At 39.4% G+C, this 27,049-nt stretch overlaps 1 protein-coding gene across 1 annotated transcript in view; it reads left to right on the top strand.

Annotated features, from left to right (window-relative positions):
* lrp8 (low density lipoprotein receptor-related protein 8, apolipoprotein e receptor) overlaps positions 1 to 22,961 on the top strand; it is a 241,779-nt gene extending 218,818 nt beyond the window's left edge. Inside the window, exons 15-19 of the mRNA XM_062997991.1 lie at positions 1,474 to 1,626; positions 1,909 to 2,532; positions 14,220 to 14,288; positions 17,837 to 18,024; positions 22,355 to 22,961. Of these exons, the coding sequence (XP_062854061.1) occupies positions 1,474 to 1,626; positions 1,909 to 2,532; positions 14,220 to 14,288; positions 17,837 to 18,024; positions 22,355 to 22,393 (1,073 nt within the window). The 3' untranslated portion in view covers positions 22,394 to 22,961. The remainder of the gene's footprint in view (positions 1 to 1,473; positions 1,627 to 1,908; positions 2,533 to 14,219; positions 14,289 to 17,836; positions 18,025 to 22,354) is intronic.
* The last annotated feature ends 4,088 nt before the right edge of the window (positions 22,962 to 27,049 follow it).

Raw genomic sequence — 27,049 nt, 5'->3', positions numbered from 1 at the left:
TACTACTGCCACATCTAAACACACTGTTTAAACACAATAAAAATTGCTTTATAACTGATAAATCGCTCAACTGAGATAAAGAAAATCTATCTTGTACTGGCTCGGAGATCTCTCACATCCTCAATGATTAATCCATTAGTGTTATGAAATAAAACAAACTACACCGTTTCCCGTTTTCCTCTTCAAAATGCAGCAGGGTTTAATCATCTAAAAACATGACAGAACTTTAACGGAAGATCTCAACTCAAGTGTGATGTTGTAGCTTCTGTATTTATTCCTTTAGAATATTTGTTACACAGTCTGAACGTTGTTATTAAGATCGCTAGTTTACCCATGATGCATTGAGACATGTATTATTACTGCTTAGTTGTTTGAGAGGAGAGATGACGGTATCGGATTGGTATCGGTATCAGCAGATACTCAATTTGCAGTATCGTATCAGACATAAAAAAAAAAGTGGTATCGAGCCAGCCCTAGGATTGGGATACTTGTAGATTTTAAACTCATCTCTGTTAGCCATATTGTCCTCTTATGTGATGTTTAAAGGAAATGATCTGACTGAAGAAACCTATTCACAAAATTGCACCCCACTTAAATAACGGTTAAAGCCCATGTTCCTGTTTGTAGTCAATTAGCTGAGACTTTAGTGTCCAGTTTTTGATTGTGTTTGCACTGATACTCTAAGGATAACGTTATTTTAGGATTTTGGGTAAGACAGACTTGGAATTGTGTCCAAATCTTGCCGCAGCGATAAAAACACAAGCTGGAACACCAGAGCTGGGATCTCAAATACATCGTATCGAGTCTCAGCTCTGCCTGCCATCTGGGCTGACCGGCCACATGAACAACGATTGGCCTGTTGTTCAGATAGGGGTGGGATATTAAAGCCGGATAGGGACTCTCTCAAAACTAATGCAACTATGACTTCTGCTGGCTGATTGATGGAGCCTGCACAGAGATGGTAAAAAGAGTGCTGTCAGGGTGTGTCTCTCCGTACACGGTGCTGATCCGCATTGCACTCGTCAAAGTGTAGGTGACAAAATGCATACCAGCCCTATTTATATGGGTGTAGACAAGCTTAAGTCATAACCATTTTATAACTGCAATTTATGCCAGTTAACTGCAAACACAAGCAAAATATCTGCAGTGTTTTTACCCCCTTTTTGTTCATTTTTGTAGATTACAGTCAGTAATACCATGTCCTGAACCACATCAGCAAGTCTTTTGTGACCTTTCCTTGCATCTATGTGGTGTGTGAAGCGTGGTGGGATGTATTTACAGAATACAGCTTAGATAGATTTGATCTGTATTAGCCTCCAGTATAACTAGACTCCAGGCACATCTGGGCTGATTAAATATAATTAAATGTAATATTTAATACTGGACCCTTTCTTTAAACATGTGAACGTGTTTGTTATTGCTCTCTGAGTTTCTCTTGCTAATATTATTCATGCCTCGTGTTTTCTCCTCCAGCACCAAACAGCTGTAATATGGGAAGTCTTCCAAACGGAGGCTGTGAATATCTCTGTCTCAGAGCTCCACAGATCACTGAACATTCACCCAAATATACATGTGCCTGCCCCGACGATGCGGAGCTGGGTCCAGACATGCGGCGCTGTGTCGGGGGTAAGATGACTGGACAGCTTTAGAAACCACACACCATGAAAAAATAAAAATGAACACACACACACACACACACAAGCTAAAGCAGTGATAGTATTGGAGTAAATAGTGGAATAAAATAAAAAATAAAAACTATTCTGGGTGAAATATATGATGCTCTTGAGTATTTCTACCTGATTCATATTTAGTAGCCATAATTGAGTTGTTTGTTCTTATTTATCAGTGATTTATAAATCACTTAAAATGTTGTTTTCTCTTTTCTCTCTCGCTCAAACTCCCTGACAGTCATAAAGCCCGTGACTACTACAACTACACTCTCTTCAACTACCACAACAACAGAATCCCCTACCACTTTTTCTACACCTCCTGTACGTCCACCCACCACTCCAGGCTCTGCATCTAGCACTACATCTACACCGTCTTCTACTACAAAAACTGATCCAATACATAGTGTTCAAACAACCACACACAGTACCTCAGCTCCATCACTGTCTACTGCACTACACTTTAGTACCATGCATTCAAGTACAGCCTCGACCTCCACCACCAGTAGTACACAGAGCAGTACGCAAAGCAGTACGCAAAGTACCACACAGAGTACCACACAGAGTACTACACAAAGTACCACACAGAGCACTACACAGAGTACTACACAAAGTACCACACAGAGCACTACACAAAGTACCACACAGAGCACTACACAAAGTACCACAGAGAGCACTACACAAAGTACCACACATAGTACCACACAAAGCAGTACACACAGCAGTACACACAGCAGTACCCAGAGTCATACCCCACCATCACCCTTCACCCAGCAAACAACAGAAAGCAGCAAGACATCCAGATCCATCACAGTCACCAAAAAAGCTGGAGCGAATGATGAGAACTCAAACCTCTCACACAGAGGTAAGTAATCTAAGTAATCTAAGCAATGACCACAGAACAGAGATAATGTATTTGGCTAAAACTATAAAACTGTTTTTGAGAGAAAAAGTATAAAAAAGGTGCACACTTCTACATCTACAACCTACATTTGATAGCACCAACTTCTTGTGTTTGAAACAAGTACAGGTCAGTAGTGAAGCATTTTGTTCAGCTCTGCTGGTCACACCAGATTCACAAGTGCAATTCATATTGTATTACTGAATGCTTTGTTGAGATGACTTTTGTACAGGAAGATTCACTTGAAAGAGGCCCGGAATATTCTGTTTTAACTCCCATTAGGATGAAGAAATCGGAACCAAAAAATATGCTACATACCTTTACGTATGTGTGATCGATTGCATTACATGCGATATTGGAAGTGATCTCCGTTTAACTGCCAGACACATTTCGACGTGGTGCTCCATGTTCCTGAACATGTTCGGCCCAGTTTCCGTACCATCTTGTGAATAACACTCTTGAAGGGCAGAGATGGGGACTCGAGTCTGTGACAGCGACTTCAGACTTGACTCGGACTCGACTGGTGACTGGCAAAAAATGACATTCTGATCGTGTCAGTTTCTGCTCTCTAATAACGCTCCAGCCGTTTTAATCCGCAACGCACACAATGGGTAAATGTTCCAGCCAGCTTCCGGCGTAGTGATGAAGCGTCGCTCCCTACTTGATGGATGATGGAATACCCTACATAGTGCACTTCACAGTAACAGAAAATGTGAATGAAACGCTGCTACAGAATTGGCGCTAATGATTGTAAGAAACGCTTTCTGAACCAATCAGACCTTCTGATTTTAATTTTTAGTAAGAAATGCAGTTATTTGCATTTATTCAGTTTGTGTCACACAGATGATTGTTAGTGAAACGCTTGATTGGCTTTCTAACGAGTTCATGTTTTACTTCACAACCAGCAAAAGTTTGGAGGTTTTTAATTATAAGCACATTTACAAAATAACGGATTATATTCCTAATGGGACACACGGTTATAAATTTAATAGCATCTGGAAGAACATAAGCTAAGGTAAGTAGTATTATGGATTTTTTGCTGTGTTTGGGATTTTGGCCGCTGTGCTGTAATTTGCAATGAAAACAGAACGTCAGTTTAGGCTTTTAACTGGTACCTAGGAAAGTAAAGGCACGGCAAAGGAAAGTAAAACGGCAAAATACAGTCGCTAATCTGTTGTTTTTTTATCTGAATGTACAGATTATTTGTTTATTTCTATGCTACACTTGCAATATATGTTTTGGGTATATTATATTATATATAACTTGACTTGGACTCTAGCCTAAAGACTCGTGACTCGACTCAGACTCATATTTTGTGACTTGTGAACATCTCTGTTTGAGAGTACATCACGAACACCATATTTCTTCCTAATTTCACTCTTACATTGCTTAAACGAACTGGTGACTTAATAGGTTTGCACCGTGAAGACATGCTGCCCAATACTGTACACCACCATCCTGATGAGAAGTTGAGTGACTGAGTGAGGGAGTACGGGGTTAGACGTCACAACGGCTGTCCGATCCCTATCTCATTGCTCCGGTGCAAGAGCATGCCAGCTTGTTCGAAGCGTCATATACTGAGGAGCAGATTGCATGTTGTTTTGTTCGGATTGCTTCATACTAGGGAGAGTTATTACAAAATATTCGGGGCCTCTTTCGAGTGAATCTCTCTGTAGAATTGATGCCTCACTTTTGTACACAAGAGATCCCAGTGAAGAAAATGCTACCATTAGCACTGTACTGGCTTGTTCATTAATTAATTATTTTATTTTTCATAAATGCAGTATCCTAATTCAGGCTGTATTGACTCTGGTGTCACTTGGTAACACTGGATATAAGGCAGAAATACACAGTGTACAAGGTGGAAATCTGTTGCAGAGCATCACGTACACTCAATTTAGCTAAGTTTACTCACTCACCCCAACTCGCAGTGCAATTTAAAGTACCCAACCCACCTTTTATTTGTTTTTGGGAGGTTGAATGAGGATACCAGTGTTCCCAAATAAAAACTAAATGGACATCTCCCCACTCATCGAGGTTCTCAGGATACTGGTGCTGTTGGGTCAGTGTACCGGCTGATATTATACATGAGAAGATGATATAGGAAAAATAATCATCTGGAGATGGTACAGCGTGCCAATTAGATGTCAATATTTTTCTACCCTTTCATCTCACCCTAACAAAGAGGATTGATTTGAAATATATACACTGCACCCTGGTCCAGAAACTAATTTATTACAGGGCAACAAACTGACAGAGCATATAGAGAAAACCTAGACAGACAGGAAATGCATGCAAAACTCTAAACCAACAAGCTTTTATTATTAAATAAAAACAAATCTGTGAAGACTAGATCTAGAATCTATATGGGAACTATATGTTGCCCACCTGCTGTCAGTCCCCGTCAGCTTTGATGACTTTATTTCTCTTTTTTCTCCTTGGAGATTTCACCCAGAGTTCAACAAACCCTGACTTGTGCTGTACATTAGATATGAAAATGAGACCGGGATCCTGACCGTGCTGTATTCCCTACAGCAGCAGAATAAGTGTTCAGTGTGTGAAAGTTAATATATGTGAGAGAATTTGCTTGCTGAGCAGAGCCGGACCACTTGAGAATGATGGATTAGGTTGTGGTCGTAGCCTGTATTAGAGCAGGCAGTGGAGGGAACGAAGCAGCCAAGCTTAACTGATGAACATTGCCCCAAGTCCTGTTTCTTTCTTCCTTTATTGTGATCCCACTCCATCTCCATGCTTTGGTAAGTGGTCCTGTCTGGCTTCACTTATACCAAGGGCCATAAAGCCCAAGAAATGCCTCACACGGTGAGATTAAGATGCTGGAAATGCAGTTTGTTCTGCCTAAGAATCTGATAAAAGGAGGAGGGGTTACAATATAAGTGAAGACATCTATTATATCTGTATATCGCAAAGTTCTCTGGGCCTGAGCTCATCACAGATGGACCAAAATACAGTGGAAACATATTGAACATGTATGAAAATGTACAGCATGTGTTTTCTCTGGTTAGTTATGGATGTAAAAGCAAGGCCAAGAATCTAAAATATGGGACAATGTTTTTGAATTTGATGCTGGTGAAGACTTTTGAGAGTACCTTGGATGTCAGAAAAGTCAAACTAATGGATCCCCGACCAAATCAAACAGAATCTCTCACTCAAAGCCCAGATAATGGAACTGAATCTTATTGTGGACACATTATGAGAAGAACCAGTTAGTTGAAAGAGACAAGGACGGCCAGCAACAAGATAAATGGATGCAATTTGAGGAACAAAAATGAGCGGTAGCCAGGTGTCGAACTGAACTTGACAACACTTAAAAATAATAATAATACAAATCATAATAGTAATGATAATAATATTGAATAATAGTTAAAAAGGAGAATCAGATGCTGGCAACCACAGACTGTTGAAAACTCTGCAGCAATTAGTAAATGCGCCTCTGTCCTAACTTTTTTGAGTGCGTTGCAGGCATCGAATTTACATTTTTGGTTATCTTTACAAAGTACAATTAGGTTGTTGAGTAAAAAACATCCTATTAAAGGTTCAAGATAACTGACTAACTTTTCTGGAATGGAAGTATGTAAATTGAGACATTAATTAAACACTAATAACTGAACATTTCACACAGGATTTATTATTATTGTTAAATTTTGAGGGTTTGTGTGCAAATGTGTGTGTGTACATATACAGTGTATCACAAAAGTGAGTACACCCCTCACATTTCTGCAGATATTTAAGTATATCTTTTCATGGGACAACACTGACAAAATGACACTTTGACACAATGAAAAGTAGTCTGTGTGCAGCTTATATAACAGTGTAAATTTATTCTTCCCTCAAAGTAACTCAATATACAGCCATTAATGTCTAAACCACCGGCAACAAAAGTGAGTACACCCCTAAGAGACTACACCCCTAAATGTCCAAATTGAGCACTGCTTGTCATTTTCCCTCCAAAATGTCATGTGACTCGTTAGTGTTACTAGGTCTCAGGTGTGCATAGGGAGCAGGTGTGTTCAATTTAGTAGTACAGCTCTCACACTCTCTCATACTGGTCACTGAAAGTTCCAACATGGCACCTCATGGCAAAGAACTCTCTGAGGATCTTAAAAGACGAATTGTTGCGCTACATGAAGATGGCCAAGGCTACAAGAAGATTGCCAACACCCTGAAAATGAGCTGCAGCACAGTGGTCAAGATCATCCAGCGTTTTAAAAGAGCAGGGTCCACTCAGAACAGACCTCGCGTTGGTCGTCCAAAGAAGCTGAGTGCACGTGCTCAGCGTCACATCCAACTGCTGTCTTTGAAAGATAGGCGCAGGAGTGCTGTCAGCATTGCTGCAGAGATTGAAAAGGTGGGGGGTCAGCCTGTCAGTGCTCAGACCATACGCCGCACACTACATCAAATTGGTCTGCATGGCTGTCACCCCAGAAGGAAGCCTCTTCTGAAGTCTCTACACAAGAAAGCCCGCAAACAGTTTGCTGAAGACATGTCAACAAAGGACATGGATTACTGGAACCATGTCCTATGGTCTGACGAGACCAAGATTAATTTGTTTGGTTCAGATGGTCTCAAGCATGTGTGGCGGCAATCAGGTGAGGAGTACAAAGATAAGTGTGTCATGCCTACAGTCAAGCATGGTGGTGGGAATGCCATGGTCTGGGGCTGCATGAGTGCAGCAGGTGTTGGGGAGTTACATTTCATTGAGGGACACATGAACTCCAATATGTACTGTGAAATACTGAAGCAGAGCATGATCCCCTCCCTCCGGAAACTGGGTCGCAGGGCAGTGTTCCAGCATGATAATGACCCGAAACACACCTCTAAGACGACCACTGCTTTATTGAAGAGGCTGAGGGTAAAGGTGATGGACTGGCCAAGCATGTCTCCAGACCTAAACCCAATAGAACATCTTTGGGGCATCCTCAAGCGGAAGGTGGAGGAGCGCAAAGTCTCGAATATCCGACAGCTCCGTGATGTCGTCATGGAGGAGTGGAAAAGCATTCCAGTGGCAACCTGTGAAGCTCTGGTAAACTCCATGCCCAGGAGAGTTAAGGCAGTTCTGGGAAATAAAGGTGGCCACACAAAATATTGACACTTCAGGAACTTTCACTAAGGGGTGTACTCACTTTTGTTGCCGGTGGTTTAGACATTAATGGCTGTATATTGAGTTATTTTGAGGGAAGAATAAATTTACACTGTTATATAAGCTGCACACAGACTACTTTTCATTGTGTCAAAGTGTCATTTTGTCAGTGTTGTCCCATGAAAAGATATACTTAAATATCTGCAGAAATGTGAGGGGTGTACTCACTTTTGTGATACACTGTAAGTGTGTGTGAAAGTAAGCCTGCATACAGTGGCAAGTGCGAGTGTGTTTGTCTTCATTTCTGTGTCGGCATTTGGGACATTGCACAGCTCCGAGTGCAATATTAACAAAAAATGTCTTACAACCAACATTTTGCCAGTATTATGGTTCCTGTGACAGCTCTACTGCACACCTCGGACAGCACTAGGACAGAGAAGTGAAGCCAATTTAGGGACCAGGGAGAACAGAGTAATATTGTGAATATCCAGCAAAAGGTGTTAAATGAATAACACAGGTTACACTGTTATATAAAAACAACAGACAAGGTGAAAAGGTAAAAAACACCACATAGGCAGAGTTTGATTGGTGTTTACTGTCATATTACAGCTAATCACCAACATTTACTGTGAAGGTTTGATCAATTTGCTCACTGAAAAATGGAATGATAGGTAAACACTCCATTTATGATTTTGTGAAAGCTTTTAGTCTGTCATTTTAAGCAATTTATGCATCTTTAAGTAAAGTTTAAAAAGTTTAAAGTTAGTTATTAGGATTTTAACGTCATGTTTTACACATTTTAGTTACATTCATGACAGAGACGGTAGTTACTCATTACACAAGATTCATCAGTTCACAAGTTTAATGTTAAACACAGTCATGGACAATTTTGTACTTCCAATTTACCTCACTTGCATGTCATTGGACTGTGGGAGGAAACTGGAGCTCCCAGAGGAAACCCTACAGACACATGGAGAACATGCAAACTCCACACAGAAAGGATCCGGACCACCCCACCTGGGGATCGAACCCAGGACCTTTTTGCTGTGAGGCGACAGTGCTACCGACCTACTAAGCCACCGTGTTGCCCCTTTAAGTAAAGACAATAAATGATATACACATGTAAACACAATAAGACCACCTCTGCAGGCATGATTTTTTATGTTTTTTTCTTCTAAAAAAGAAGATTATTATACATACATATGTACAGTATATACATGTACAGAACATCATTTATGTTCTTTGCATATCCCAGCTTGTCAAAAAATAATAATTTGGATAAAAAGACATTTACAGTTTTTAAAAAGCCATAATTATAAAGCCCCCATATTCTCATATCAAACACACTGGCTTGAGTAAGTGATAACCCTGAAATGGGCATTTTCACATTTTTAAAGTATAGTGAGTAAGAAAGTTGGTGAATGTAGTTTGAGCTTTGTCACCTTTCACACTACTTCTTATATGTCTTGTGCTACCAGCGGTCAGTTTTCATCTTGCCATCATTTACTTTACTCAAGCCAGTTTGTTTGATATGATTAATTGTTTACGATATGATTGTTACCACAATGACCAAAATACAGCTGTTAAAAACTGTAAATGTTTACTATACTTTGATTAAACCAGAATACTAATGTTATTTACATAAAATTAATAAAGTAGAAGCTGAAATGCCTAATGGCTAGTTGGATAGTTAAATAATTATTCAATTTGTATCCACCAGTAGATCTAAGACTCTCAAGAGGATAACCTGCAGACAAGTCCATCATGACAAAATCATGACAACAAAATAGAAATGATTGTACAAGGTATCCCTAAAGTCTGGACACATAGACACAATGCATATTTTCAACACATTTCAACAACTTTTTATTTCATTATAACATTAATCAATAACATCTGCAATGTGTTTTTTTGTGATGCAATATGTATTTGTGTGTATTTTAGTAAACATATAGTTAGCTATAGTTAGTGATATTCCTATTTGTCCAGATTTTAAGGACACCCTGTATTGCTACAGTACATACTGTAAAATAATTCTGACACGTACTGAAAAGCATAAACTGGTAAGTCAGTGATATAATGTAAATAGATTAGAGGGGCTTGTAATATCAGTACAGTCAGTGATATAATGTAAACAGATTAGAGGGGCTTGTAATATCAGTACAGTCAGTGATATAATGTAAATAGATTAGAGGCCATGTAATATCAGTACACTGATATATTGTGCTCCTCTACTAGAGGCACACTGTACATCATATTGATCGTCACCTCTAAAAAAGTCTGCTGATCACACATTTTCTCAGCCTAGTGGGATTTTCTCACCACACTCAGCATATTATAGGAACTTTTCTGTGCCAGAACTATTGTTTTACTGTTTTTGCTTCTTAACTTGAGCTTGAGAAAGCCAGTCTTGTGCTCCAGTCAGAAATATGGTCAGTGAGGTATTTTATCTGGGTCTAAATGTAATGCAGCAGAGTTGCCGAATCCTGCCTCAGTGAGACACTGAACTGCAGCTTTGAGGCGAGTAACAAATGCTTTAGGAACACCTGCCAGCTCCTGTTCTTCCTTTTCTTCTCTTTCCTAATGACTTTGAGCACTTGGGAGAGGTTTTGTAATGGAGCTTTCTCCTACTTTTATAGGAAAGCTAACAGAAACAGAACGATAGTACTGGCAATGCAGATCAGACATCATCCCACATCATGTCCATTAAATGAGCTGTGCTTGTAGCACTCAGTCTTATTAGTGGTCTAATTGTAAAATTTAATTATTGTAAATCTCATTGTATGACCAACAGTAACAGGACATCTGACCATGACCTTGTTAAATATCTTATTGTTTATTATTATATCAAGTCCCACCCTCTTCTTTCTATTTTTCTAGAAAGGCTTTCAATTACACTTTCAAGTGTGTCTGTGGAAATTTGTACCAGTTCAGTCAAATGAGTATTTCTAGGTTAGTCTGCAACAAAAAATTGTGGTTTATCACACGGACAGATTGCACACAGCCTCTCTGCCTATGCTGATGCATACCAACTCTTGGTGGTTTTTGGATTGCATCTTATCGTTTTGATAAATAAAGTAACAAAATACACCAACCAGGCATAACATTATGACCACTGACAGGTGAAGTGAATAACAATGATTATCTCTTCATCACGGCACCTGTTAGTGGGTGGGATATATTAGGCAGCAAGTGAACATTTTATCCTCAAAGTTGATGTTAGTAGCAGGAAAAATGGACAAGCGTGAGGATTTGAGCGAGTTTGACGAGAGCCAAATTGTGATGGCTAGACGACTGGGTCAGAGCATCTCCAAAACTGCAGCTCTTGTGGGGTGTTCCCGGTCTGCCGTGGTCAGTATCTATCAAAACTGGTACAAGGAAGGAACAGTGGTAAACCAGCGACAGGGTTCTGGGCAGCCAAGGCTCATTGATGTACATGGGGAGAGAAGGCTGGCCCATGTGGTCCGATCTAACAGACGAGCTACTGTAGCTCAGATTGCTAAAGAAGTTAATGCTCTGACCCAGTCGTCTAGCCATCACAATTTGGCCCTTGTCAAACTCGCTCAAATCTTCACGCTCGCCAATTTTTCCTGCTTCTAACATCAACTTTGAGGATAAAATATTCACCTGCTGCCTAATATATCCCACCTACTAACAGGTGCCGTGATGAAGAGATAGTGTTATTCACTTCATAATGTTATGCCTCATCAGTGTATATCTAACCTGGTCACTTTTTCACCAGTTCATGCCTGATGATATAAAACTGAAAGCAGATTTTGAAACTGTGTCCAAATTTAGGAATGTAGGTCTGTACTGCTAAAATTTCTTAAATTTCTTAAATTTCATAGAGACACTTTTGCTGCTTTAAAGTCTGGGAGAAATCAGTTCTAGCTTCCTTTATTCTTATTCTGATAGAAATCTTTTTTATTCTGTCTTCCTGCATCTTTATTCATATGCTTAGCACACTGCGGTAGGGATATCAGACTTCATCAGTATGCCTGTATCATCCCCTTTGCTTCTTTTTTTCTCTGGGCTCAGGCTCCATTATCTTACACTAATTGCACTTTAGCTCACTGTGCTAATTGTAAGATTGAGATCAGGGTTTATTTTTTGTGAGGGTTTGTGCTGAAAGACAGAACACTAACTACAGAATAAAACTGAATTTTGGTGAAAGAAAAGAATGGAAATCTTCTGTGTGTCATCAATGATACTCGTTAGATTTCCGAGCTTTCCTCTCCGCGTCCCTTTCATCCCTCAACCCTGGCTGTGCTAAAAGAAAGGAAAAAAATTGAAGTGCAGGAAAGGGGGGAAGGATGCTGCAAGAATGCCGTCGAGTTTCAGAACACTGCCAAAGCCACTGGCTGCAGAGCACTATACAGTGAAGAAAATGATTTAGTTCATTAAATTATTATTGAAATTTTCAGTGTGGCATTTAGTACTGATTTTAACATTATTAACACGTATATATGCAATATTGCAGTCTAATTTGGAGTGAGCATTGGCAGCTTATGGTTAATCTTAATTTACTGAAGTAGTAAGTACTTCTAGGCTGCCACTGTTGGACCCCTGAGATGACCTGGCTTGTATATGGGCACAAATGTAAAGTTTCTACTAGATGCCTTCAATGTAAATGAGTGAACATGTCTCTGGCTACCTGGGGCAATTATACTTTAGGTTTTTCATTCCTACTTTTACATTTTCGACATTTAGCAGACGTCTTTATCCAAAGCGACTTACATTACAGGTACAGTATACAGTCTAAGCAATTGAGAGTTGCTCAAGGGCCCAACAGCAGCAATCTGGCAGTGGTGGGACTTGAACCAGTGACCTTCTGGTTACTAGTCCGGTACCTTAACCACTAGGCTACGGCTTATCCAGAGGAAAAGGTCTTGAATAAAACACTCCAGTATGAAATAGCATCATTAATTGTGCTACTTTATTTTTCTCTGCAACCAAAACACTGATTGCAGTAACAGTGGGACAGTGGTAGCCTAGTGTGGCAGTTGTAGCCTAGCAGTTAAGGTACTGGACTAGTAAGCAGAAGGTTGCTGGTTCAAACCCCGCTACTGCCAGGTTGCTACTGTTAACCCTGAATTGCTAAGACTATGTACTGTTAGTCGCTTTGAATAAAAGCATCTGCTAAATGCTGAAAATGAATATGTAGTGGGTAGAGCTTTGGACTATCAATTGAAAGGTTGAGAATTCAAATCCCAGCTCTGCATTGCAGCCACTGTTGGGAGTGGAGACTGTTACAGTTGCAAGGGTGTGGGATAGGGGTGTCAAACTGCATTTAAATAGGATTTTCAACAAGCCCTCAGTCAGGTGTCCACCAATGTTCGATTGTATAGTCTATGCAAACATTTGGCTTTAAATGAATATTCAGCACATTTAGACCAATGCTAAATGCTGAAAATGTATATGTAGTGGGTAGAGCTGTGGACTAACATTTAAAAGGTTGAGAATTCAAATCCCAGCTCTGCATTGAAGCCACTGTTGGGCCCTTGAGCAAGGCCCCCAACCCTCTCTGCTCCAGGGGTGCCGAAATATGGCTGACCCTGTGCTCTGACCCCAGCAGGGATACGCAAAGAAACTTTTTCTTTGTACTGTACACATGTAGGCGGCTCGGTGGGTAGCACTGTCGCCTCACAGCAAGAAGGTCCTGGGTTCGATCCCCAGGTGGGGTGGTCTGGGTCCTTTCTGTGCGGAGTTTGCATATTCTCCCCGTGTCTGCGTGGGTTTCCTCCGGGAGCTCCGGTTTCCTCCCACAATCCAAAAACATGCAGTCAGGTTAATTGGAGACACTGAATTGCCCTATAGGAGAATGTGTGTGTGTGTGTGGCTGGCACCCTGTCCAGGGTGTCACTGTGTGCCTTGCACCCATTGAAAAGCTGGGATAGGCAGGAGCACTTGGAAGACACTGATGATGAGACATAAGATGAAAAGGCCTGGATTGTTTGAGATGTTTCAATTCATTCTCTATGGCAGCGTTTCCCAATCTTTTTTGCACTGACCGGTTTCATATAAGATATAATTTCACAGACCGGCGGGGGCATGAGGATTTCATAATATTGCTCACAAACGATGTAAAATGAGCTTTTTTTGCTGCAATGAGATGCTGCTCCCACCTAGGGGTGACAATAAGACAATAACACCCGAAATAGAAGCAGTGAAAACTGCTTTTCTAGCGATCTCTAATTATTCATTCTTTCTGTGCGGCCCGGTAATAAATAGCCCACGGGCCGGTACCGGTCCGCGGCCCGGTGATTGGGGACCACTGCTCTATGTGGTAAAATATCATTGGGGTTATAATGATGGTAGAATAACAACTTCAGGTCTGAGCAGAATTTCAATCCCTATAAGTCACAATCACTTACATCCTCTCTAAGGGATTTTCTCAAACATGAACATGGCAGACTTTTGTGCTAAACTGTAAGCTTCATGACAAGGACATGCTAATGTTTGTGTAGTTCAAGATCATTTAATGAACTAACTGTTGTTACATGTCATCTGTTACCCTAACAAACCCTGACTCTGTGTTCATATACGTCTACAGCTGGGAGTGATCACTTTCTGCTCGGGAGTAACATTACTGTGGCAGTTCTGGGTGTAGTCATCCCCATAGGTAAGTCATCATACTCATTCAATTATGCTTTTCTCTGCATGGGTTTATTCATGCTAATAAAATCCTCTGCCTCTGGCCTGTAGTTCTGTCTGATCTGCATGGTAAGGGATGGCTATAGCATTATTATCCCAAAGTTTTCTATGTCAATATGTAATAACACCCTTTATGAAAATAAGCGGGTTAATATAAACTTTCTTTTTATTTGTAAGAGTTTAATATTAGTAGGTTTGTTAGGTAAACAAATACTGCAAATACACTATATAAGCAAAAGTATGTGGACACCAGGTGCCCAGGTGGAGCAGCAGGATATTCCGCTAGCACATCCGCTCCGAGATTGTGAACTCCTTGGTTCGAAACTCGGCGTTGCCACCGCTGGGCGCCATCTAGCGGCCATAATTGGCAGTGCCTGCAGCAAACACGGTTCTGCTACGGCGGGATGACCGGACTATGTGGGTCTTCAAACGCTGTGTAATTGGCAGATAAAGAGGCGCCTGTGCTGAGTCCAGCAGCGGAAGACAAATTGACTGCGCTAAATTGGGAGAAAATGCATCAATAAAATAGAGAAGAAAGCATGTCTTCTTAGGGTCATTATTATTATTAATCATTATTAGGGTCAGTTGTTTGAACATAAACATTGCTTTTTAGTGTATAAAATTAATAATCTAAAATACATTATACACTTTCAACTGTGTGACAACAGTTAGGTGCAGGCCCTGTTCTGTTCCAGTTTGACTGTGGCCCTGCTCACAATCTGAGATCATAAAGACTTGGATTGAGTTTAGTGGAGAAACTTCAGTGGCCTGCACTGAATCTCAACCCCATTAAACACCTTTGGGATGTATTGGAACAGCAGTTATGAGCATGACCTTCTTGTCTAACATCAGTGCCTGAAATGTACAAATTCTGTTGATGCCAATGGCTTTCAAATAGAATGTCCAAAAAGGTTATGGTGAGGTGTTTATGTACTTACAGTCCATATAGTGTATTTGTGGTCTAATAAATCTAAATGAAATTGGCAAGTGTTTTAAAGTCTACAGAAAATTATTAGACAATTAATTATGTATAAAAAAATTAGATAGAATGGTTAGTCATCATTTTCTAAAGAAATGAGCACAAACCTTGACATGATCTTTCAAAACAGAAACAAAATGATAAAATATGGAATTACCTCAAATCTTTTAGTAATAAGGCCTATTTGTGATTTTTTTAACTAATAATTTAGTCTATTTTCATAAAGAGCCAATAACCCTAATTCTGAATCTGATGCTAATTTGATCTACAGTATATTAGCCATGCTATTCTAATAAACTTTTACTCATGTCTTTTTAAATGGTTGAAAATACCTTTCTAAAAATGGTAAACTGCAGTTCAGATCATGCATTAAACCTGGAGGCCATCAGTGTCTAGTATCTACAGCACACTAATGGACCAGCAGTTAACCTACTGAATGTCAGTGTAACCTTGTTTTGCTCTTCATATCTTTTTATTTAGAACTAATCCAAGTAAATTAATAATATTATTACAAAAACAGGTTATGAATGTTAATAGCGCCTGTCAGAATGCTCAAAGCGAAGCAGTGGTGTAGGTAAAGGTCGCATTCTAGATGTGTCGAGCAGGTTTATAGAAATGAACAATGAATTAAGAAGGAGTGCTAGGTGCAGGCACAGGCACGGCTGCAGTGAAACAAACAATGCAATAGCAATGATCTGCTAAGCCTACAAACATAAACAGATACCCAATATTTCTGTTTATGCCTGCAAACCCTTTCCTTCCCTCCACCTTTCCTTTCGTAGTGAATATGAATTTCTGGTTGGCACCACTGGCTCTAACAATTTTTTACTTATGTGTTTAATTCCTAAGACTATTATTGTATGAGTAAATATGATAATAGCTATACTTGGAACTACTTTACATAAGGGTGGTGATCATGTGCCTGCGTGAAACCTACATCAGCCCTTCCGGACAACTAATATAAACCTAGGTTAATAAAATCCTTCACCAGCTGCAATAAAATACTGAATATAATACTGAAATTGACAGCTTGATGAAACCTTTAATTAAGTGGTGATTTAAGATTGGGTTACAACATTAAGTCCAGACTGATTTATTGTGCAAATTAGAGTACCTTTATGGCTTGGGCTGACAGAGCCTTTTCCTTATGTTAGACTAAAATACAAACATGTTTGTATTTTACTCTGGCATTGGTATTAAGTTCCCCATGATTCCAACAGATTATGATCTTAAAATACTAAAACACTCTTAAAATCCTCTGAATCAATATGAGAAAAACAGCATTCGTTGGTTGAGCTGCGACTTATCCTGTGGATTAACATAAGTCCGATATCAGCTGCACAATGTTATTGAAGTGGGCACAGTTGTGCTTTAAATTATGTATTGAACTAAGTGGAAAGTGGGCATTCATTTGATTAATTGAAATAAGACTGTAATAATGGCATGACATTATTGTGGTTTGCATAATGGATTTGGCACAGTTTTTACCCCAGATGCCGTTCCTGATGAAACCCTCCTTACTTTTATCTGAGCGTACTCACATATGCACATATGGCTAAGCTGTTTGACCAGCTCCCCAAAAACATAGCCAATCATGTCTGGGTAGACACCTGACTGGCCGATAGCACTGCTGAGATTCCAACCCTGGATCATGTTGCTCACCCAAACCTTGTATTGATTATAAAGTAGATTATGGGTTTGTTAGAAAACCCAGTGAGATCTCTACATAGACGCATTTACGTCATCCTACACTCCTGAGAAGAAGGCATGTCTAAATTCTTAGTGGTAGATTCCTTAAAATGCTCCTACTGAGGCACCTTAATTCTGAGTGATAATCTGACTGAATAACAAGGAAGCTTTCGATGCTTCCTTAGCGGTGAAGGCAATCCCAGCGTTCAGTGCGGCACAACTTTTCTCACAAAAAATGACAAATACGTGGTCAAATGCGGAGCAACAAATGGAGTTCTTTTAAAATCTAAATAAATTCTCATTGTTTTTTTATTTGTATAAAGGTGCACAAGTGTTGTTTATTTGCAAATTCGGGCTCGTCAGGGACAGTTTAATTGTTTTCGGTACACGGAAGGAGACGTTAGCTTGCATGCTAGTGGGTTGTGCGGCCTCCTCCCATTGGTTGGAATGGCCTGAGGCTAACTGTGTTAGCTTAGTAAGCGGAAACTGTGGTAACGTAATCACCGCAAGTAGTGTGTCTAAATAATCTGCCTTATAAGTTGTCTACCCTTAGGCAGCTGCCCAGGTAGGCTGACTAACTAGACTGGACTATTTTTGCATATTAAAAAAATGTGTCATATGATCAATACTAGCTCAGATTCTACGAGGGGATTTCTAGCTATTGGTGTTTTTTAACATACTGTTTCCAAAAAACCTGTAATAATCATTCTAAAAAAGTGTTTGAGCCAGTTGTGCCAATCCATTGCTTGCACTGGAATGTGTATGTCTGTCATGAAGCCTCGCTCCACGTCCTCTGGCTGTGTTAACGCCCTCATCGTGTTTGTCGGCTGTGTGTTAAACACATGCAGTTCCTATCCTTGCCACAGTGGTCCTCAGCCTGGTGTGCACCGGAGGATACCTGGTCTGGCGCAACTGGAGGCGGCGCAACACCAAAAGCATGAACTTCGACAACCCCGTGTACCGCAAGACCGCCGAGGACGACGAAGACGAGATCCACATCGGCCACACCGAGCAGATCGGCCACATCTACCCAGCTGTGAGTGGAAGCACCATGCAACCTTACTTAGCCATCCCTTTAGGGGGTGGCATTCCTGATCCAGCTCACTGGTATTCTGGGGCGCCCACGCTATCCAGCACAAAGTGAAAGCAGAGAAGTGCATTATTGTGGGTGGAAAGAAACTCAGGCCAAGTGAGACGTGCCCGGCTCACACTCGGGTTAGAGGAGACGATGCTGCAGTACTAGACGCACACGTTCATTCAAATATCTGCACAATCTACATTCATTCATCATCTACCACATCCCAGTCACAATATATTTATTTTTATTTTATTCATATATTTTAATTCAAGGTTTGCAAAGGAGCCGCACATTCACTGAATGGTTTCTATGTTTGTTTGATAGATACACCAATCAGCCATAACATTAAAATCACCTCCTTGTTTCTACATTCACTCTCCATTTTATCAGCTCCACTTACCATATACTGTAGAAGCACTTTGTAGTTCTACAATTACTGACTGTAGTCCATCTGTTTCTCTGCATGCTTTGTTAGCCCACTTTCATGCTGTTCTTTAGTGGTCAGGACCCCCACAGGACCACCACAGAGCAGGTATTATTTGGGTGGTGGATCATTCAGACCACTGCAGTGACACTGACATGGTGGTGGTGTGTTAGTGTGTGTTGTGCTGGTATGAGTGGATCAGACACAGCAGCGCTGCTGGAGTTTTTAAACACCTCACTGTTCCTGCAGGACTGAGAATAGTCCACCAACCAAAAATATCCAGCCAACAGCGCCCCATGGGCAGCGTCCTGTGACCACTGATGAAGGTCTAGAAGATGACTAACTCAAACAGCAGCAATAGATGAGCGATCGTCTCTGACTTTACATCTACAAGGTGGACCAACTAGGTAGGAGCGTCTAATAGAGTGGACAGTGAGTGGACACGGTATTTAAAAACTCCAGCAGCGCTGCTGTGTCTGATCCACTCATACCAGCATAACACACACTAACACACCACCACCATGTCAGTGTCACTGCAGTGCTGAGAATGATCCACCACCTAAATAATATCTGCTCTGTGGTGGTCCTGTGGGGGTCCTGACCATTGAAGAACAGGGTGAAAGCAGGCTAAAAAAAAGTATGTAGAGAAACAGATGAACTACAGTCGGTAATTGTAGAACTACAAAGTGCTTCTATATGGTAAGTGGAGCTGAAAAAATGGACAGTGAGTGTAGAAACAATGAGGTGGTTTTAATGGTATGGCTGATCCATGTATATTGGCATCTTTCCACTGAGGTTCCTAAACTGTAAAAAATCTTGAGAGCTAAACAGTTCATGATGTGAAAGCTCAGATTTTTGAAAGCATCTCTCCTTGCTGAAAATCTGAAAAGTACTATATATACGTATATATATATATCAGTGGCTGATTCTTGACACTCCACTTAAAGCTGTATCTTGTGCTGATACTCCATGAACACCAAACTGTGGAGTTCCAAACCTGCATGAAATGACAAGTGCAGATGCATTTTGCAAAGGTGGCTGTAAGGCAGCATGATCTTCTATAAATATCTCCAGTATTTCACACAATATTTACATTTACATTTTCAGCATTTAGCAGATGCTTTTATCCAAAGTGATTTACACAATGAGCAATTGAGGGTTAAGGGCCTTGCTCAGGGACCCAACAGTGGCAACTTGGTGGTGGCAGGGCTTGAACCGGCAACCTTCTGTTTACTAGTCCAGTACCTTAACCACTGAGCTATCACTGCAATATCAGATACCTTTTTTTTATTAATTCCTATTCATCACTTGTCTTCAGTCTAGCTGGATATTTACAAGCACAGATAATTTACTGCTCAAGCTTGTTTACTGTTGGGCATAAAACAGAATTTAACAAACAAGTCCCTGTAGATAAGCAGTTGCTCTGGAAATGACAAGTAAGTGAAGTACTAAAATAAGCACAATAAGCTGTAGGAGTGATTCACCCTGCAGTTGACAATGTTTCATATACGTTTAGCAATTCAACGTTATGAGCTCTAATAATCAGTTGTGAGCTACACACATTGTAGGCAGGAGGGCTGGTTATAAGGCATATTTAACCAGTCAGTGTTATTCAGCATGGCAAGCTTCGTCCAGACAGGTAAATTCTATCCAAAGGCTCCTAAAGCTCTGGACTTAAAACTAACATCCGCTCTTTATAACATATAAGTAGGGGTGCATGGATCGGTCCGATATTGGCCCAAATCACTGGATCGGACATCAGAAGGAAAAAAACTTGTAATTCGATCCAATCCTTACTGTTGCTTAATGTAAATAACACTTAATGTAAATAACACTTAATCTAAATAAGGCCATTTAGAAATTAAAACACACTGATTTATGTAAACTTTCAGCATTTAAAAAAATCATCTACTACTGCCACATCTAAAAACACTGTTTAAACACAATAAAAATAATCTACTACTGCCACAACTAAAAACACTGTTTAAACACAATAAAAATCACTTCATAAATAATAAATCACTCACCTGAGATAAAGAAAACCTATCTTGTCCCGACTTGGAGATCTCTCACATCCTCATCGATTAATCCATTAGTGTTATGAAATAAAACACTATTTCCCATTTAGCCACAGACGTCCTCTTCAAAGTCCAGCAGGGTTTTTTAATAAGTGCGCGTTGGTTTTTAATAATCTAAAAACATGACAGCACTTTAACGGAAGATTCTAATTGGTCCATCGCGTTTGATTGACATCCACATCTTCCAATTGTAGACACTTTGGACGACACGTCGTACAGCGAAATGTGTCACGTGAACAACGGCTCGAACGTAAGTGAAACCTGTTAGTAGCGCGGTCGTCATGTAAATGTTCTGTGTGTAAAAGTGAAAATAAAAACAGCAGTTTTGTATAAGTCTGATGTTGTAGGTTCTGTATTTATTCCTTTAGAATATTTGTTACACAGTCTGAGCGTTGTTATTTAGATAGCTAGTGTAACCATGGTGCATTGAGACGTGTATTATTACTGCTTAGCTGTTTGAGAGGAGAGATGACGGTATCGGATTGGTATCGGTACCGGCAGATACTCAATTTGCAGTATCGGTATCGGACATAAAAAAGTGGTATCAAGCCAGTCCTACGTATAAGCATTTCTTTGTTCCCAAATAACAACCTCAGTGGAAAGATGTCCAAATTATGTTTGTTGTTAGTGTTTTAGTTTTGGAATAGTGACCAAGCAGTGCTATTAAACTGCAGTAATGTTTATTAGTGCATCAGTGTGACTGAGTTAGGGATCAATAATGAGCACCTTAATGACTGGACAATCATTAGAGGAATCATTTAGGTTTTTTGTATCTTTGAGTACATGGATTTAGATCATTCATTTAGACATTTATTGGTAGTATTTTACATCTGTAAAGCAGATTAAGAAGAGACTTTTAGACTCTTGGGTTGAAACTGATTATATTTGCTGCAGAGGTGTGGTGAGGTGGAGGGGGTTAAGCTAGAATAAACACAGTCCTTAGTGATCAGCATAGTGAAGTAGTTTAAGGTGGGTAAAGTACGATTTCTACATTCCTATTTTGTTCTTATCTTTTTCCTTCTCCCTCTATTTCTTTCTTTCTTTCTTTCTTTCTTTCTTTCTTTCTTTCTTTCTTTCTTTCTTTCTTTCTTTCTTTCTTTTTCTTCTTTCTTTCTTTTTTTCTTTCTATCTTTCTTTTTCTCTTTTTCTTTCTTTTTCTTTCTTTTTCTTTCTTTTTCTTCTTTTTTTCTTTCTTTCTTTTTTTCTTTTTCTTTCTTTTTCTTTCTTTTTCTTTCTTTTTCTTTCTTTTTCTTCTTTTTTTCTTCTTTCTTTTTCTTTCTCCCTTTCTTACTTTCTTTCTTTCTCCCTTTCTTAGTTTCTTTCTTTTTCTTCTTTTTTTCTTCTTTCTTTCTTTCTTTCTTTCTTTTTCTTTCTCCCTTTCTTACTTTCTTTTTCTTCTTTTTTTCTTCTTTCTTTCTTACTTTCTTTTTCTTCTTTTTTTCTTCTTTCTTTCTTTCTTTCTTTCTTTCTTTCTTCCTTCCTTCCTTCCTTCCTTCCTTCCTTCCTTCCTTCCTTCCTTCCTTCCTTCCTTCCTTCCTTCCTTTCTTATCTTTTTTTTCTTTCTTTCTTCCTTCCTTTCTTATCTTTTTTTCTTTCTTTTCTTTCCATCTTTCTTGATCTTTCTTTCTCTCTTTCTTTCTTTCTCTCTTTCTTTCTTTCTTTCTTTTTCACACATCTTCCCCCTTTTACTTCCTTCCTTTCCATCCTTCCGTCCTGCTTCTCTGTCCTCCCTCTCCTCCACCAGTCATTTATGTAACACTGTTTTATGTTGTATTTGCTCTCACAGCGCGTGGCACTCAGTACGGAGGATGACGGATTACCTTGAGGTTTTTCCCCCCTACCATCCATCCATCCCTCCCTCCCTGTGTTCATCCATCCACTTGTTTTGTCCTCGTTGTCTCCCGGGGAGAGTGAACCACTACACAGCGAGGTTTTGACACAGCAGAGGACGCAGACGCTCACACACTTGTTCACTGCGACCAAGTAATAACTGGCAAACAGGGTTTGTCCTTTATATACTGATTATAGAGTAACATTAGCAACTAACAGTAGCCTCGACTTCCTTTCTGCTACATTTTCTACTAAATCTTCATCTAGGAACTGAATTAGTTACTGTTTTTCATTATTACTGTAATGATTATTAAGGTGGTGTTGCTGAAACTGCTGCACACTGCTGAGATGACCTGCTGTTTTATTAAGTGGATGCTGAGTCATTTAATTGCTGTTATAAACTTGTTAAGTCTGTTCAGGCTGTGATGGGCATCTGTGTGGGCATGGCTTTGGGATGATAGCACAACAAACACTGATAAAGTAGACAAAACTGTGGCTAATCTGCTTTTTTTAGCAGTAGGTATTCTTATGATTGAGAAACTGACTGGGGTAGAAAATACACTGCATGTACAGATAAAGCTGGGCAATATTATGGTTTTTTGACAATATGAGTAATGTGTTTTGAATCATACCTGTTTATTTATGACAACACGATTAAACAGCAGCACATTTACAAAGCTGTAAATGTTAATGATGTAACTTCATGTCTTAGATCAGACTTTTAAGACCCTTCTCTTGTTACTGGTGTACAATAGGGCTGCCACAATTGGTCGACCTAGTCGATGACGTCAACGTCAATATTTTAAGTCTTTATATTTTTATGTTTAGAAATGATCCTTTTTAATTTCTACAATTATATAAGCTCCATTCATATAAGCGTTCATATGATTTCCCTCAGCACTACTTGCTGCGTGCATGACCTACGTCGTATTTGGTCCAGTCACTGGTTGGCGGCATTAAGCGCAGTCTTAAAAAATGTCGTCTGCAGCAGTCAGAGGCCGATCGTAAAGAGCTTTTTAAAGAAAAGCTCAAAGTTTTCCAAGACCCAAATCATCAAAAGTTTGGGAATAATTAAAACTAGCACAAAACTAAAATGTGGTTCGTACACTGTGCAAAGCTTTGATGGTACCACAGCAGCACTAGCTCCATGTTGCACGTCTATATTGTTTCAACATCTTAATTGTGGAGATCGTAGAATACCATATTCCTTAGCGAGATCAGTTATGGCGCATTTTTACTTCTTACAATATACTTCTATATTGTTTTAATACGTTTCTTAATCGCGGAGATCTTGGAATACTGTATTTCTTAGCGAGTTCACACATGCCGCGCACTTGCTGTGTCAGGCTCGTGATTTTTGTGGTTGCCGCGGCACTCAAAGTGCACAAACTTTATCATGTGAAACACTTACCGCTTTGTTTACATGGCTTAGAATGTGAAGTAAGTTTTGAGTGAATGTGGAGGTTAGAATCTGGGCTCATTCTGTCGTTACTGTAAGTTGGACTTAATGAGACGCGCCCACCTCTCACTATTTTATTTCTGCTATAAGTTTAAGCTCTTTGCTTTGTGTACAGAACGCCATAAACACGTGCTGCACTGCGTTTAATATGGAGCACGTCAGAATTTGATAATATGGACATAAACCCTGTTTACAGGGTTTTATGTTATATTATTATGCCATACAGTTTTTTGTTAAAATAAAAGAAGCTTAAATGAGATTCTGAATGACATTTTTTGAAGGAAAATTAATCGTTAGATTAATTGACTAATCGATAAAATAGTCTATAGATTAATGGATAAAATAGTCGTTAGTGGCAGCCCTAGTGTACAATTCTTACACCTTTTACCCACAGCTCATTTCTGATTGGCTACTGGCAGCTTTAGAAAGGCTAAATGCATTTAGAAAGTGGTGATCACACACAAGAGTTTTGCACAGGACTACAAATATAATGCTCATCTACTCCGGCAAGGTTTTATCCTATTCCTGAACAATTCTGGCTTTGTTTATCTACCATTAGAGATGTATTTTTTGAAGACATGGCAAATATGCAAGCCAAATAGTAGAGAAGCTTTTTCACCTGCATGCATAATGATTATTTTACACATTCGACAGGTTTTAAAACATGTGCAAGTGCACAGTACATATGTAAGCCATTCAAAATAAAGAATGAAAGCGAAAGAGAGAAAGAAAAAATAAGGATTTTAAACTTTTATTAAAATATTGCTATATTTCTCTCCCTCTTCTTTTTTTAATATGGTTGCTTCCAATTGTACTGGCTGTCGGTCCACTCCAGACTGCAACCATCCAGAAAAGCTGCTGCATTAGAATCTTCATAATTTAAGCCTCTAGCATACACTGCATATTTTTTAATTTTAGATTATAACAAATAAATACAACAAATAAAATATTTCAGTTGAAACATAATTCCATTTTTGCCCAGCTTTACATGCAAGTAGTGTTGTACTTGCACATACACCGACCAGGCATAATATTATGACCACTGACAGGTGAAGTGAATAACACTGATCATCTCTTCATCACGGCACCTGTTAGTAGGTGGGATATATTAAGCAGCAAGTGAACATTTTATCCTCAAATCTGATGTTAGAAGCAGAAAAAATGTCCAAGCGTGAGGATTTGAGCGAGGGCCAAATTGTGATGGCTAGACGACTGGGTCAGAGCATCTCCAAAACTGCAGCTCTTGTGGGATGTTCCCGGTCTTCAGTGGTCAGTATCTATCAAAAGTGGTTCAAGGAAGGAACAGTGGTAAACCGGCGACAGGGTCATGGGCGGCCAAGGCTCATTGATGCACGTGGGGAGAGAAGGCTGGCCCGTGTGGTCCGATCCAACAGACGAGCTACTGTAGCTCAAACTGCTGAAGAAGTTAATGCTGGTTCTGATAGAAAGGTGTCAGAATACACAGTGCATCACAGTTGCAGGACCTTTTTTGGCAGCAAAGGGGGGCCAATACAATATTAGAATATTAGTCTGTGTTTTTTGTCTGTATATAAAGACATTTTTTCCTAAATGAAAAATATAGGTTGTTTACATCATCAATTACATAAATGGTAATCTAATAACACCATGTCACCTGTACTTGATGTCTTCCATGATAAAGAGATCCAGGCCTAGTTATTCATATTTATAAAGAAAAGCTATGGATCTAAAAGGAGGACATATAACCACTTTTTATACTCTTTGAAACCACCACTAGGTCTTCCTTGTCCCAAAATGTACTGCTCCCGAGCTCTTTCCAGAATAATGAACATTTAGATCATATTTAGAGCAGTTTTGTCATGTCCGGTAGGATATAACCACGTGGGCTTCCTCCTCATGTCTGGGTCAGGTCCATCACACCAAGGGCATCAGGTACAGCCTGCCTGCAAGATAAATGGTTGCTCATTAATTTTGTATCACGCCATCCATGATACAGAATTTTCACTACTAGGCTAAATGTGTTTAATATCGTTAATATTGTTTTAACACATTATCAAAAATCATTTTTGCCTTGCGGCCCAGCCCTACAGTGGCCTGTCTGTCTGGTGTAATGTTTGTGTGCTGGGATAGGTGAGCTTGATGAGGATCAGTTTTGTCATGTGGCCCAGCCCTGTCTGTCTGGTGTAATGTTTGTGTGCTGTGATAGGTGAGCTTGATGAGGGTCAGTTTTTTGTTTGTTGAGATTGAGAGAAATACTTTAATACACTGTTGATTTGGTCATAGATATCAGGTGCTACGATGTTGCTGTCTTAATTTCATCTTTTGTAGTGTTAGTTTTCCTCCTGTTATTCGGTAAAGTCAAGGTGAACTACTTTTAATTTCATGACTGTTTGTATGTAGTTTCTACTTCAGATACTTCAGCTCATGTAATGATGTAAATTTCTCAGTAATTTTTTACTAATCTCCCAAGAGCAATACAGGGTAAATTGTACTTGTCTTTATCCAAGTGTTTGTCTGGGTGTAAGTCTGGGTGTTTGTGTTTTTTATGAGTACATAGGTCATAAGGACTTAGGTTCATTGATAGTTGCTTTGCTGTTTTGGTGTGACTTCATACTTCATTGGTTTTATGAGGTGCTGCTTCATCCTTTAAAGTGATACTTTAATTATTCAAGCTATAAAAGTGTCTGTTGAGAAATCTCCTTAAAAGCTCTTTTAGTTTGTTATGCTGTCTATTGAGAAACCCTTAAAATCTCTTTTAGTTTGGTTTGCTGTCTATTGAGAAATCGTTAAAAACTCTTTTAGTTTGATTTGCTGTCTATTGAGAAATCCTTAAAATCTCTTTTAGTTTGGTATGCTGTCTATTAACCCTTTGATGCACAAGCTAAGCAAACCCCTTCTAATGCACAACATGGGTCAAAAATGACCCATATTCATCCATTCAAGAATATTTTCATATGCACATTTGTCAGTTATTCATGTATTTGCTGTCTTAGCTAATAAAAGCTATCTATACTAGAATATGTAAACAACTAGCAAGCAAATAGTATTGGACATATTCAAGATTCAAGAGCCTAATCTTTGGTTGTCTTTCAAAAGATCAGTAAATATGTTTTTGACTACAAACACTTACAAATGTCAGTAGTTCCTGTCAAATTCCATAGTAAATACATAAGGGTCATTTTTGACCCATGTTGTGCATTAGAAGGGTAGTGA

This window comes from Trichomycterus rosablanca, chromosome 6 (assembly GCF_030014385.1).
Source record: "Trichomycterus rosablanca isolate fTriRos1 chromosome 6, fTriRos1.hap1, whole genome shotgun sequence".
Taxonomy (NCBI): domain Eukaryota; kingdom Metazoa; phylum Chordata; class Actinopteri; order Siluriformes; family Trichomycteridae; genus Trichomycterus; species Trichomycterus rosablanca.
Note: the sequence above shows the minus strand (reverse complement) of the source record. Positions and strands in the feature narration are given on the sequence as shown.